General features: G+C 34.6%; 1 protein-coding gene across 1 annotated transcript in view; it reads right to left on the reverse strand.

Moving 5' to 3' along the window:
- Window positions 1–1,143: 1,143 nt before the first annotated feature.
- The window catches only part of LOC148956557 (phosphatidate cytidylyltransferase, mitochondrial-like), a 16,671-nt gene continuing 3,690 nt past the window's right edge, over window positions 1,144–14,124 (reverse strand). The window contains exons 2-6 of the mRNA XM_089091218.1: window positions 13,786–13,968; window positions 11,729–11,972; window positions 9,001–9,209; window positions 6,030–6,135; window positions 1,144–1,313 (exon numbers count right to left, since the gene is read on the reverse strand). Of these exons, the coding sequence (XP_088947344.1) occupies window positions 1,186–1,313; window positions 6,030–6,135; window positions 9,001–9,209; window positions 11,729–11,972; window positions 13,786–13,968 (870 nt within the window). The 3' untranslated portion in view covers window positions 1,144–1,185. The remainder of the gene's footprint in view (window positions 1,314–6,029; window positions 6,136–9,000; window positions 9,210–11,728; window positions 11,973–13,785; window positions 13,969–14,124) is intronic.

The raw sequence follows: 14,124 nt of genomic DNA on the forward strand, positions 1-14,124 counted from the left end.
CTAGGCCTTTTACTTTCCAATCGAATGAGCCCTTTTTGAGTTTCTACGAAAACGCTTTCTATAAACACCTTATATGCCCCCAGGGCATAAATTACAACCCTTACCCTAAGGGCTGCGAGAGTGGTTGTCATCCTCTAAGATCTAATTTCCAGAAGTTTCAACTACATTAAACAAAAAGGCTATCTAAAGATTTTGATTGGATGTGTCTGGGAAAATGGTGGGCGTGAAAGGGGCGTTAGTTGCTCTCCAGTCACTTTCAACTATTAAAAAAGGCACTAGCCCTTTCAATTTCCAATCAAATGAGACCTTTTGAAGTTTCTACGACAACGCTTTCAATAAAAACCTTATATGCCCCCAGGACATAACTTACAACCCTTGCCCTGAGGGCTGGAGGGGGGTTGGGTTGTCATCCTCAAAGACCTAATTTCCAGAACTTTCTGCAACGTTGAACAAAATAGCTATCTGACAATTTTGATTGGATGTGTTTGGGGGAATGGTGGGCGTGAGAGGGGGGTTAGTTACAGTCCAATTACTCTCAAGTATTAACAAGGGCAATAGCCCTCTCAATTTCCAGTTGAATGAGTCCCTTTTGAAGTTTCTACGACAATCTATCTATAAAAACCTTATATGCCCCAAGGGCATAGCTTACAACCTTTGCCCTGGCAACTCTGGGGGGTTTGTCATCCTTAAATAAATAATTTCTAGAACTTTCAATTACGTTGAACAAAATGTCCCAACCTCCTTAGGCATTTTTACCCACCTCCTCAAAGATTTTACAAATATGTTTTTTGGGGTGTCTTAATTGAAAAAGGTCCCTTTGGAGTAATTTAATTGGCAAAACAAAAAATTTACCCCCTCCCCCTTCCATGAGTTTGACAAAATACATTTTGCCTAGTCCACTGTGCCTCTATAATTCACCTACCGCGAGCCTTCCATCAGCTAGTAGATAAAACAGGAAAGTCGTCGCAACATTTTCTATTGTCTTGGAGCCTGCGCGATGCGGTCTAGTTGATCTATTTTCAGATTGTGCGCCAATCCGCAACAAATTCCTGCACTGTTGGGCATGGGTGGCTATGGCCAACTGTCAATGGCGAAAAACATATCATACTATCAAGCTTAGAAAATAAACTGATTTTATTCAACACTAAAAGTCTAAAACACTGATTAGAAATTTATACTTAAGATTTATTTCAGACTTTTCATCATTTTAGAAACCTTCTTGGCACTATACTTGACTGATTTGAAAATGCCAGCTGTCAACACTCCTTTAATGCTCTGTGACCAACTGGACTGATTTACTATCTTTTCAATTTCTGTAAGAAAAAAAAATCCAGTACAGCAGCCAGCAATAAATTATAAGAGTAAAATTATGTGGAAAATTAAGGGAGATTGCTGCCGTTAAATCTGACTCACCCTCCATGAAATATCCCCGCCTTTCAAGAAAAATCTTCCGTGCAAATTTCCTCCCAAATAAAACATCCCTCCTGTAAAATTCCCTCCATACAATTCCATCCTCGCTGAAAATCTCCCCCCCCCCGTCAAATTTCTCGCGGACGATTCAGCCTGAAAAAACACTACACATATAGCATAGTTTCATTTGGAAAAGACATTAATTTCTAACCGTTTTCTCGATCTCTCTGGATATCCCCGCTTCCGTGGAGATTGTTTCCCGGAAATCCAAATATGCCGAAAATAATTCCCCCAGAACATCTCCACACTGCAATATTTAGCTGGCAAACAGAAAGAAAGGCAATTAAAAATGCCCCCCGCCGAAAAATGTCAGTATACTTTCCAATGACAAATACTATACGTAAACAATGGGCAAAATTCATAAATTACAGGCCTCTCCGCCCGCGCTGTGGGGGTCATTTTACCCCTAATGAAATATTTATCGGATCCTTCAACTATACTCAACAAAATGGCTATCTCAAAATTTTTATCAGATAGTTTTGGGAAAAAAAGGGGTGTGGGAGGGGGCTGGGTGTCCTCTGATCTTTTTGGTCACATAAAAAGGGCACTAGAGCTTTTAATTTCCGTTCGAATGCACCTTTTCTTTATCTTCTAGGATCATTATTTCGATACAATCAACCCTGAGAAAAAACAGCAACAAAACACAATAAATAAAAACGCATCCATGATCTTTCTTCTGGCAAAAAAAATAAAAAAATGCGAAATTCCACATTTTTGTATATAGGAGCTTGAAAATTCTATTGAAAAAACTTCTTTTTCGCATACTTAACATTAATATGGTTTTCACCATTGTGGGTGCTTATCTGCTGAGTCAAAATAAACTTGAAAATTTCTTTCAGCAGGCTTCATTCATATAAAGATTTTTACCCTTGTGGGTTCTCTTATGCCAAGTTAAATTAACTTTTTAAGAAATAGATAATTTCGGAGACCACACTGCCTTTCCATGACGATAAAATAAAAGTTCAAAATAGGGATAAAATCCTTTTTAATAGTCAGTGTATAGAAATTTACAAAAATACCAGATATTTCGGTCACATATACAGTGACCGTCATCAGTAGTAAAACTAGATTTTATCCCTATTTTGAACTTTTATTTTATCTTTTTAAGAAAATTTCTTGTCGCAAGCTTCGAATTCATATGGTTTTTCGACCATTGTGGCTCCTCTCATACCGAATCAAACTGGTCTTATATAAAAATTTCTTTTCACATACTTCACATTCATATGGTACTTCATCATTGTGGTTCCTCTTATGCCGAATTAAATTAAACTTTCGAGAGAATTTCTTTTCACATGCTTCGCATTCATATGGTTTTTACCATTGTGGCTCTTCTCATGCCGAATCAAACCGGTCTTATACAAAAATTTCCTTTTGTATATTTCACATTCATATGGTTTTTCACCATTGTGTGTTCTCATCTGCTGACTCAAGATAAAATTACGCGAAAATTTCTTTCCGCAAACTTGGCATTCATCTACTTTTTCACTTTCGGGGGTTCTTATATGAACCGTCAAATTACCCTTGTCAGAAATTTTCTTCTGATTTGAAATTTTGTTTCTTTTTGCTTCCCTCCAATTTGTTGCTGGTAAAGGGGGAGGGTGTTAAGGCAAATTTGGGTTAGAAAAGCTTGATAGAAAAACTATCATTTTTAAAAATTGACATTGTCATGACGGGAAGCATCCTCCCTTATTTTTGGTTACTATGGGCTGTGATAGTCCTTTACTAGATTGCAACTCCCGCTGCAACCGCAATACAGTATATATACATACCCATTACGGCCCAATGTCCTACTTATAGGACACCTGGTTTTAAATTTTTATGACCAAATTTACGATGAAAATAATTTGCTTTTAGAGATAAAGGCTTCACCAGTGATCAAGCTACTTAGGTTGATTTTTAAAAGTCCACTGATCATTCATTGTCAGATCAGTGAAGCCATTAAGGTGGTAATTAGCATAATTGCACAACAGTAGTTTTCAAAATTTGGCAAAAATAATTAGCACTCCCCCAGGCACCAGCGACTTTGACAGCAGTTAGACAACTTTATATCGAATCGTATTCCTGGGCAACAACAGACCTGACAATTAAGTTCAACGTTTTATGGATTTTTACGCTGATGTTATATTTTTAGGACAATGGGCTCTAAGGGTTGCTTTTTGTACGTGAAATTTCAAGGGTTTTGTTTTTAGAGCTAATATCACTTGGGATTTTACAACTTGGGAAAAACCTTTTCTGGTTTTGGTCATATTTTTCTCTATAGTTTTCTTGAGAGTGTTCACTTGTGCATTTAGTTTACTTCCAATATTCATCTGATACTTTCTGTTAGTTATTGCGCTTTTTTTTGTTTTCTTCTATTATTAATCGTTTTTTTCTCGTTTTTTTTTTTGGTTGGACATAAGTAAAATAAAAAAAATAATGGGTATTCTTCATCATCCTTTAGCCTATTAGTCGCAATGAAAAAAATGCCTTTAAATTTTTTGATACATTTTTCTTTTTCTTCAAGATTTCTGGAAACGAAGACAAGAAACCCCTTAATTACACTTAGCAAAGCTCTAACCCTCCTATAAGACGAAGAATGTGCATGTGAAAATATTCAGGTTGTTACACTTAGCAAAGCTCTAACCCTCCTATAAGATGAAGAATTTGCAAGGGAAAATATTCAGGTTGTTATCCTATCTGCCGAACCCGATCGAGAAGCCGATAAAGACGAAGGAAATGACGACCACTCCGCGGGTCTGATTTTAAATGACGTCCCAGGAACTGTTGAAGCAGATTTCAGACCAGATCCTCTTAAAGAAGAACAATTTGAAGACATAGACAAAATCAACCCCAAAGAAGAAGAGGTTGCATTAAATTCGAGAATTGGGCACAGAAGAGGCAGTTCAAAGTTAGGAGTCCGAATTGAAGGAAGTAAAAAGGAACCATTCCTTGGCAAAACTTGAGCACGGGAGAGGCTTAGGCTTTTCAGAAAGCCCGAGCAACAAAGAAGGAAAAACACCCGTGGAGGTTGGACTACGGGAGTACTACGGGAGTGGAGTACTACGGGAAACATAACCTGAAGCAGTTTATCCGAGTGAAGCTCATTCAATTCGGATATAAATTATAAGAGGACTTCCGATGGCTATTGCCTTCAGTTTCATCTTTACTCGGGGAAGGAGCCTAGTGCTCTATATAAGACAGCTAAAAAAGGCATAGGGTCTCAATTCGTGAAACCACTTCTGGAAATTTTTGTGGGTGGTATATTTTGACGATTTATTTAAAACTCACCAGCTTTTGTGTAATCTGAAAGGAGCTGTATTTCAACCGATCAAGACGGTTAGAGAAAACTAATTGGCAAGGTTCCCTCTCCCTTCTAACAAATATTTTAAGAAGGAGAAGGGAGGAGCGTATGATTATCATTTTGATGCAGCCAATGATATATTGGTCGTAAAATGGCAGGGTAACAACGTTGTCTCTGTTGCATCTATCTAAGCCTAGATCCACTAAGACCGGTTGAACGAAGAGTGAACGGACAGACGGGAAAGACGGCAGAACAGCTGCCGCATCAACTTAGGCAATACAACCGGTACATGGGTGGAGTTGATTTACATGAGTGGCATGTCAGCAAATAGGCTGTGTCTATTAGAGGAAACAAAAGAGAATTCAACTCTATTAGTGCGTCTATTCAACATGGCTGTCGTCATTGCTTGCACACTGTTGAATATGGTGGTTGATAAAGAAAAGGAAATGACTCTTGCTGATTTTAGACGGGAGGTAACACCATGTCTACTGAAAACCAGTTGCAGAAGAGGGGAATGAAGGGCGTCATTGTTAGAAGGGAGACCAGTTTCTGCACCACCAGTCAGAACCCGATGTGATAGATCTTGACACTTCCTGGTGAAGCGCTACAAGCAGCGACGATACCAAGGCGAGAACTACAAGAAAAAGCCACTGAGCTACGGTGAGAGCCACGACGTCACCCTGTGCGCTGGTTATTTTGCGCCTTACCACAGCAAGTTTAGTTTTGTTATTGCACTTAATTGAATCTTTAGCAATAAAAACACAATTGATGAAATTTTATATATCTTGATACCATAAGAGCCCACTGTCCCATAAATAGGACAGCTTGTATATCGGAAACGGGGAACAAGAAAAATCTGCAAATGCATTTTAGCTTATTTGTGTGATAAAAAGAAACTAATGAAATAGGACAAAAAAGGAGAACCAGAATCTCCGGCATTTTTTCTCGGTCCTAAACGGGTTAATACTATTTATACAATTAATATATTATCAATTGCTAACTGCCTATACTTGTTAGATTTTCAAATACTATCAAAGACCCATTTGTCAAACTTGAGCATCCATGTTTGAAGCATTGTGACAAACATTGAGGATTTCGGGTTATTTCAGCTAACGTCCGTTTCTTGAAAAGCTACGGTTTCCATGAACAAGGCTAACTCTTTTCTTACCATTCGGACTTTTGATTTCGATACGTTTTAACTCAGAAATACTCAGTTTAACTTATGTTATTTGTTTATACAGAATAAAATCAATTGTAAAAAGGATAGACAAAAACAAACCAGCATTAACCAGGTCGCCACATTCAGTATCAGAAGCTGCTGCTCGCAGTACGTCCTCTAAGTCTTGGAACTTCCCATCACGACTCCATTCTTCCAGCATACCCATCTGTAAGTGAACAATTAAGGAAGTTAAATTTGCTGTACAAGTAAAATAAGAAAATGAAATTACGTTTATAAAGTAAATACAACTCTAACTTTACTAGTAAACAATTAAATGAATATATCTCTGTTAGATTATAAAAATATAAATAAGTATTTTTTAATTAAAAAAAAAATAACACTTAAAGAAAAATATGAAAAAAAACAGAGCTTTGTCATCGACTGCAAGAATAGCCCCAAAATAACCAAAATAAATATATTAAAACAATAATCATTTTTACTTCCAGAAACTAAATACTTATGTATCGGGAAATAGGATAACAATAATTAAAATCTACAAGTTAATAATTAAGCAATTAAACATACTGCAAAAGAAAGATAGGAAAACTAAAAATAACTTACCTAAAACATATAGTTAGGTAGCACCTGGAGTTTAATTTTATTAAATACAGTTGTACTACGATTGTTGCGTTTTAAAGTCAGAAAAAAACAGTAAAAATAGGAGCTTTCAAGTTAAATTGCTACATTTGAAACCACCACAGGATTATAACATATTTTAGAAGACTTTAAATAGCTCTGGAATCACATTCCAACATGGTACGGAAACGGTACATGGTACATGTTAGTGTTAAATGGTACATTTCAATTCTACGAAAAATATATGTGAAGCAAATTAATTCAGAAATTTTAAGCAAAATAGCTTCAACAAATAACGTCAAATAAAACTAATAAGAATAATATTGCCTAGAATATAAGTTTTTAAGAGAAATTGATATTTAGATGATATTATACAAAAATATCTATAAGGAACGATTTCTAGAGTAAGCCAAAAGGTGTATTAGTATGTTGATTAATGATTCCTTTAAAATACTTTGCTTATATAGACGAGAATTGACTATGAGTGATTTTATTTACCAGAGATTGTATTTTGTTGTTGAAATAGCGGTCCAAGTAAAGTTATAGAGAAAAGTTGAATGGCGAATTAAAATGTTTTATAATTATCACTTCTTTTATATATTTTTTCTTTGTAAATACTGTGTGTGTTCTTGGTTAAAAAGAAAGTTATAAGGAAGGAGAAGCTTTTTCCTTATTTTCATTAATAAAGTTTATAATTTTGTTATGACGATCATTTTTTATTAGTCTCCTTTTCGAGCACAAAAGGGTTTCTCCTTTTTTATTGCGAGACATGACGGACCACCAATTAGAAAAATCAAGAAAAGGTAAGAAAGACAACCATAAAAAGGGCTTTCTGTAGAAGGAAGATACCTTAATAAGGAGAAAGGCAATTTTATTTATGGAAGGTTTTTTTTTGGCATATATGGTAGTTTAAAGTGTGTCCGGTTTGGCTGCTATTCAATAATTAAAAAGTGTAGGTGGTGCTAAAGTTTCAATATAAGTTTTTCGACTTGGTTGTTATAGTTGCTAAAGAGTGGAGGTGGGAATAAAAAATAAAAATAAATAAAATAAATATATATATAGAAAAAAATATTATTAATCATTTGATTTTTTTATTTGTCACTTAATATCATTATCCATATCCGTGCTTCCTATTCGCAACCAGAAATGCAGCCAGCAATAGGATCCATGAATGTGATTTTGAAGGAGTGTCTATACAATTATCCATCAACGATTTAATAAGTTCAGAAAGTATGCTAGGAGGCATGAGCGCTTGTTCCCCATTAATATTCCTTGCAGTAAAAATGATTTTTTTAAAATTACACTATCTCTAATAATGGCAACCAAAAACAAGGGGGGGGGGATAAATTAATAGGAAAAAATTTGCTTCGCAAAGTTAACTGTAAGAAGGACTAGGCACGATCAAGCGTCAATAAAAGCGTCCCTCTAAATGTCTCTATTGCCTGTGATAAAGATTTTAGCAAGATGCATAATATCAAAGAAAAATGCAGAAATAACCAAAATAATTGGAAAACATAATAGAACAAAATCGTATAAATCTCAACATGTTGGGGGAGGGAGAAAGACCATAAACATTCCTTCTTCTCTGAGTATAAGCCAGTATATATCCTTTTTTCCAGACCTACCTATGTTACACGATTTCACCGTAAAACCCTGAGATCCTCACCCACAGATTTCACCCTTATTAAGAAAGCAGTACATCATATTTTCAAATATTTTCGGCAATCGTTACCAATCTTCTTTTCACTACCTTCAATAACAACAGCAAAAAAGCAAACAAATCAGGTAAATGAGCAAAAAAGTAAGATAATTGTGCTCAATCAAGTATATTTCCAAGCTGCTGCTGGTGAGTCAGTAGATTATTGTGCAGGGACCAGGGAGGGGGCATTGACTGCATATATGTAAGAGGGTTTTGGGAAAATACCTATATAAAAAAATTTCCTAATCAAATTAGAATATTATAGTCCGAAAATCCATTCCGAACAATTAGAAAATTAAATATAAAAATTCCGTAGATAAAATAGACTACATCTCTAGCAAGACGAAGGATATTGAGCAGGAAGGATTAAAAACAAACTATTGAAATATTTGTCTCTATTTTCATTAAATTTTCATCCCTTGCCACGGTCAAAAGAAAATAATTTTCAACATTAAACTAATTTCGAATTTAAAAGAAAATTTTTCTTTTTTAGATTTTCAGCGTTAGTTTTAGAAGATCGACCATTGTCCTTCAGCAAAAACAGTCAATCAGATAAGATCCAAGTTGAAAGATTCCAAAGTTACTAAGAAGAAAATTATATCATAAATTTAGAATTAATTATTTGACTTAAAAAATACAGTTTCTCGAAATTTTTAAGTTCCATTATAGGGCTGATTTATTAGAATTGAGTCTATTAAACTGACTTCCTTTAGCAATAACTGATTTACACACAAAGTTCCCATATGAATGACCTACTTGAAGAGTTTTTGGAAGGAGATTCAGATGATACAATTTGGCAGAGGGACTAACATCCTGTTCCGCCTTTCCAGAAAGAAAATCAACATCTACCAATTGATCTAAACTCTTAATGACTGGTTCATATAAAGATCTAAAATGCTCCATTTGACATTTTACAATGTTTGAAACTTTACTTCTATCTTCGCCGAATGTCATTCGAAAATCTCCTTAAAAAAGAAAAAGAGCTTGTTAATAGAGAGTTGAACTTATTGTCCTTAATTTTGTAATCAAACCTATTCACACACAATGTTTTCATAAGAATAACTTATCTTAAGCACTTTTGGAAGTAGATTCAGGGGATATAATTTGTCATAGAGACTAACATCTTGTTATGCTTATATAATTAAGTAAAGTTTAATATACTGTTTAAAAATAAATTCGTTTCTAAATGAAGTTACACAAAGACCGTACCTTCCAGATGTGGGTGGCAGCAAACTTAAAATGTTATCCTATCACCCTCACAATTTTATGCATTCTGAATTTACCCAAAATAAGAACCACCCAAATATACTGGCAAAAGCAAATTTTGTCACTTGGATGATGAAAGGACTATTCATTGACAAACGGGGTTTTAGATCACAATTTGGATGTTAAAAATGGTGATCAAAGAAAATCTAGATCATCAAAATATCATTCGACTGAAAACCAGAATCGCGAGTTCAAACTACTGATTGTGCATTTGACAACTTCGCTTTAAAAACGGATATACTTTTAAAGGAGTATTGATGTAAAACTGGGATTACGCAAATACAAACAACTAATTTGGTTGGAAACGAAAACAGAATTCAAGGGATTGCAATAGTGTGTCCCTTAATGTGACCAATTGCGCAAAGAACACCAGTAAGGAATTCTTATTCTTTTCAAATCTCACCAAGGAAAATAAAGTCAATTTTTTGGAATGATTGTTGCATTGATTGTGATTTGGTCGTTCTCATGTTCATTTTTTCTGGACAACTAAAGACCGGGAACGGTCCTAAAGATTAACTACGGGAGAATTCTTAGACATCAAGGACTGGTCCTAAAGATTAACTACGGGAGAATTCTTTGACATCAAGAGATTCAAAAGATCCAAGACCCTATCCCCCTGTCTGCGGGCGTGGGCTTGTATCTTGATTCCAATTGATGTGCACCTATTTTTCCAAAAACCCTTCAAGGAAGAGCTCTAGGACCTATCTTTGAGTTTCTTCCTAACACCCAATGATCCTTAAAGTTGGTGTTATCAATTGATTGTTGAGAAAAAAATAATTTAATTTGGTTTTCAAATTATCGGAAAGTCATGATCTGTTCAGGTGTGTTCCACCATTTCTTCAGCTCTGTATTTTATTGAAATACAGCGTTTCAGTACAGCCTGGAATGCCTGGAGTTTCGTGCGTTCATTCAATTCGTACTATGTTCCCTAGAAATTATCATCGTATACGAGCAATCATAGCAAGGTAGAAGATACTTGCACAAAAAAGCATCCACATACAAAGTGAAAAGAATTCAAGCCCTTTGCATTTCTTCAGTTGAATTCCTTGAAATAAATCTCTGAGTGAATCTCTGAGCGAAAACAAGGGACTCTAAATTCTAACATTTCTAAATATTCATAAATATTCTTCTTTTTCGCAATAGGATATTACGCAATAGGATTTTTGTACAATCCCAAGCTATCATAGGTAAACATCTAATTTAACTTAGGTCTCCTCACATCCTGAAACGAATAAAGCAGTAGCGGCTGATTTCTACAAACAAATTATTTAGAGCTAAAGTCCAAAGCAATTCAGATATAATTGTAATGTTCTGCTTTTCTGTTTAGAGAACAACAAAAGGCAAGTTTTATTTGATTGCCTACTTCTTTACCAAAGGCACAACATCACATCATAAGCACAACATCAATTGTCATAAGAAGGCTGATTATTACTTCACTCACATGAACACAGTATCACCATTTTATTAATTGAATTAGCTCGAGGACGTAATTGAGTTAGATTAAATTGATGTTAGATTTATCGCTGAATTGATGGCTGATTATAGGGTCAGAGCCCCTGGTCTTGATGTTTAGCAGAATATCAGTCCAAATATTCTCAAATATTCTCCCAGTTTTTTATTCAGAAACTATCAGCAACATTTATTACATCGATTATTACTGAAAAGGGACATTTTAGGCTTCAGGGAGAATTGGTACAACTCCATTCATTCTAAAGTTACAAAAATAATTTCTATTTTACACGAAACTAAGGAGCGATAGTTGAAATTAAAAATTAAAACAAATTACTCAAAAGAAGGGGAGTTGCCAACCCCTGAACTTTCCAAAATTAACACTTAAATTCATCTTGTGCTTTAATAAAAACTTTAATTGATTGCAAATAATAAAACTGATTGATAACTGACTATGTTCTTTACCCATTGCATTTCAAAATACATCCCCGACACCTAATTAACAACAGAGAAGGATTGTGTTAAGAGAAAGTGCTGACAATGGGCATTGTTTTCAGTAAAAAGCCAGTCAAGTTCTTTTGTAAAGATTTAGGGCAATCTTTGATCGTTTGAAGTCTTAACGTCGTTCTTCACTTGCATAAAAAAAACTGTATTATTCGGAAAGTAAATAAAAAAAATATGATGGATAACATGTTATCCTCTTTTTTTATCCTCAAGCTAAAAAAAAAAAAAAAAAAAAAAAAAAAAAAAAAAAAAAAAAATATGTCACCTCTATACGACCAACTTGCCAAAGCATGGTAAAGTCTTTCTTCGGTGAATGATTCATGAAGTAAGAGTAGGCTAGCGTGAAGGGCGCTATACAGATTTTGTTCCAAGGCCATTTTTATGTCTACATCGTTATAATTTTGAAGGACTAAAACAGGTTTGTGAAGTCTGCCTCTTACATATAGGGAATTCCAATCAAGGAGATCTTCTATGAAACTTTCACGTGAAACCCCGCCATATTTTATCACCTACAAACAAAGAATTATTTTTTTCAGGAAAATAAAGTTTTAATAAGCTAAATGTATAAAGAGAATTGCAGTAAAAAAATGGAAGTTTCCATATACAATTTTCTTTCTTTATTTGACAAAAAAAGCTTTCTATCTCAATAGTCTTTCTACTTTTTGCATCATATTCATGCAATGGTAAACAGGAAATCAACCTACATGCAGGGGCGTCCCGAGCGGGGGGGGGGCCAAATATTTTGGCATTCGGTAAAATTTCACCGACGGCCAAAATTTCGGCAAAAATTTTGCAACATCGGCTGAAATTTAGCAAAATTATTGATTTCTGCAGAAAATTCAGAATAAATCAGGTAGCGATTCGGTAGAATTTACGAAGATCGCCCCCACCCCCAATGAAATTAGCCTCAGGACGCACCTGCCTACATGTATACGTAAATATAAATAAAGAAATAATATTAGGTCAGATGCGAGGCTGTTCATTTTCTTGTACGATGATAGATTTATAATACTTTGTTTATTATTCCAGCAGCAATTCTACCATCCCACTTAATGGCATTATTTATCTATAATCTATTAGATGTGTCTTAAACATTGTTTTTGGTTAAATCACATTATGACAGCATTTCTACCGTAGTCAGATTTTATTCCAGTTTCTATACTGTTACCTGTGATAAATTTATAGAAATAAACCCATTTTTATAATTCTATATTATTAGCATTTAACAGGTGTATGTTTTTGCTTCCATAAAACATATTCTGCTTACACAATACAATTTTCTATTTTCTGCAGTTGTGTCTTCAGTTATAAACTATATCTTATTCCCATTTTGCCTTAACTCCAAATTTATGTAGTCAGCTTGTTAAAGGTGTAATGCATGAAATATATCAGCGATTTGCTACTTGGAAATTCAGCCAATTCCTGCTTTTACAGATGGTTAAAAGGGGTAGGCTACAAGGCATTTGGTTGGCAATAATTACAAGATATAAGCAAAAATTTACTTCAAAATTCACGGCCATTTCCCTGTGGTACTCTTGAGTTCTGCAAGAGTGTCATATAGAGTCTGTGACAAGACGTGAACTACGTTGAAACTAAAACAAAAAAAAAAACCAAAAAAAAGATGAGAAGAGTTACCCAATTTCCTTACCGTATACATCAAGTTGAAAGTATGGCCCGGTGTGGAAGTACGCTACTTCCGTATATATGCTGCGCTTGGTCCAAATTAAACCCCGCTAGGTGGAGGAAATGATGCTCTAGCATGTACAGCAGGCACCAGACAGAGCAGAATTCCTCACGTCATGCAGGGTTGCATGAGACGTGTACTTGATATTAAAAGTTCCACAAGAATAAAAAGTTGAAAACATTAGATCAACGTGTAAGGTCAAGACATATGACCTAAATAAAGTGTTGATTTTTAACTGGTTATTTAGGGAATTAGAATCCAAAATTATAATTTTTACTAATTTAGGATATCGAGGTAGACTCGAAATTTTCTATTTATTATAAACCGAACAAGATGATAATTTTTAAGAATGAGAAAATTTTCTTTGAATGAGGAAAATGGGATCACTCCACCTGCGGACACCCAAGGATCCTTAAGTGCATTTAGTTTGGAGTAAGAGCTCTTTTCGGTTAAAAAGTGTAAGATGCTTTTATTTTAGTTCGACTGAAAGTTAATGACAAACGACACACTATCAACAATCCATAGATTGAGACCAGGATTACACCAGATAGCACCAAAATAAACATAAGACACTAGTGAGTTCATAAAAGGAACGAGGGTTACTTGAAAAAGAACACTTAAAATAAAAATATACCCACTGCATTATTCACAGGTACTAATGTGTTGAAGTAGATTTTGGCAGCACCAAAATTTTGGACAGCAGTTACAGCTTTAGATCCCAAGTACCTTAAAAACGAGTAATGTTTTGGATTTATTTCTATGTTGGCCGTGTGCCAAGAAAGTGGGTTTTCAGCAACAAAAATTAAATCAACCATATTGTCCTAAAAAATAAATTGCTTAGTCAAAACTATTACGAGATTAAAGAATGCAGTCAATATAGATAAAAACTTAAAATAAAATTTATTAAAGGAATTACTATTATTTAACATAATTAAAGTTTTTTTTCTAACCCAAATTCATCAACAAAAACTGAAAAA

Source organism: Artemia sp. Qi Xiang Cuo, chromosome 1, assembly GCF_049724085.1.
Source record: "Artemia sp. Qi Xiang Cuo chromosome 1, ASM4972408v1, whole genome shotgun sequence".
Classification (NCBI taxonomy): domain Eukaryota; kingdom Metazoa; phylum Arthropoda; class Branchiopoda; order Anostraca; family Artemiidae; genus Artemia; species Artemia sp. Qi Xiang Cuo.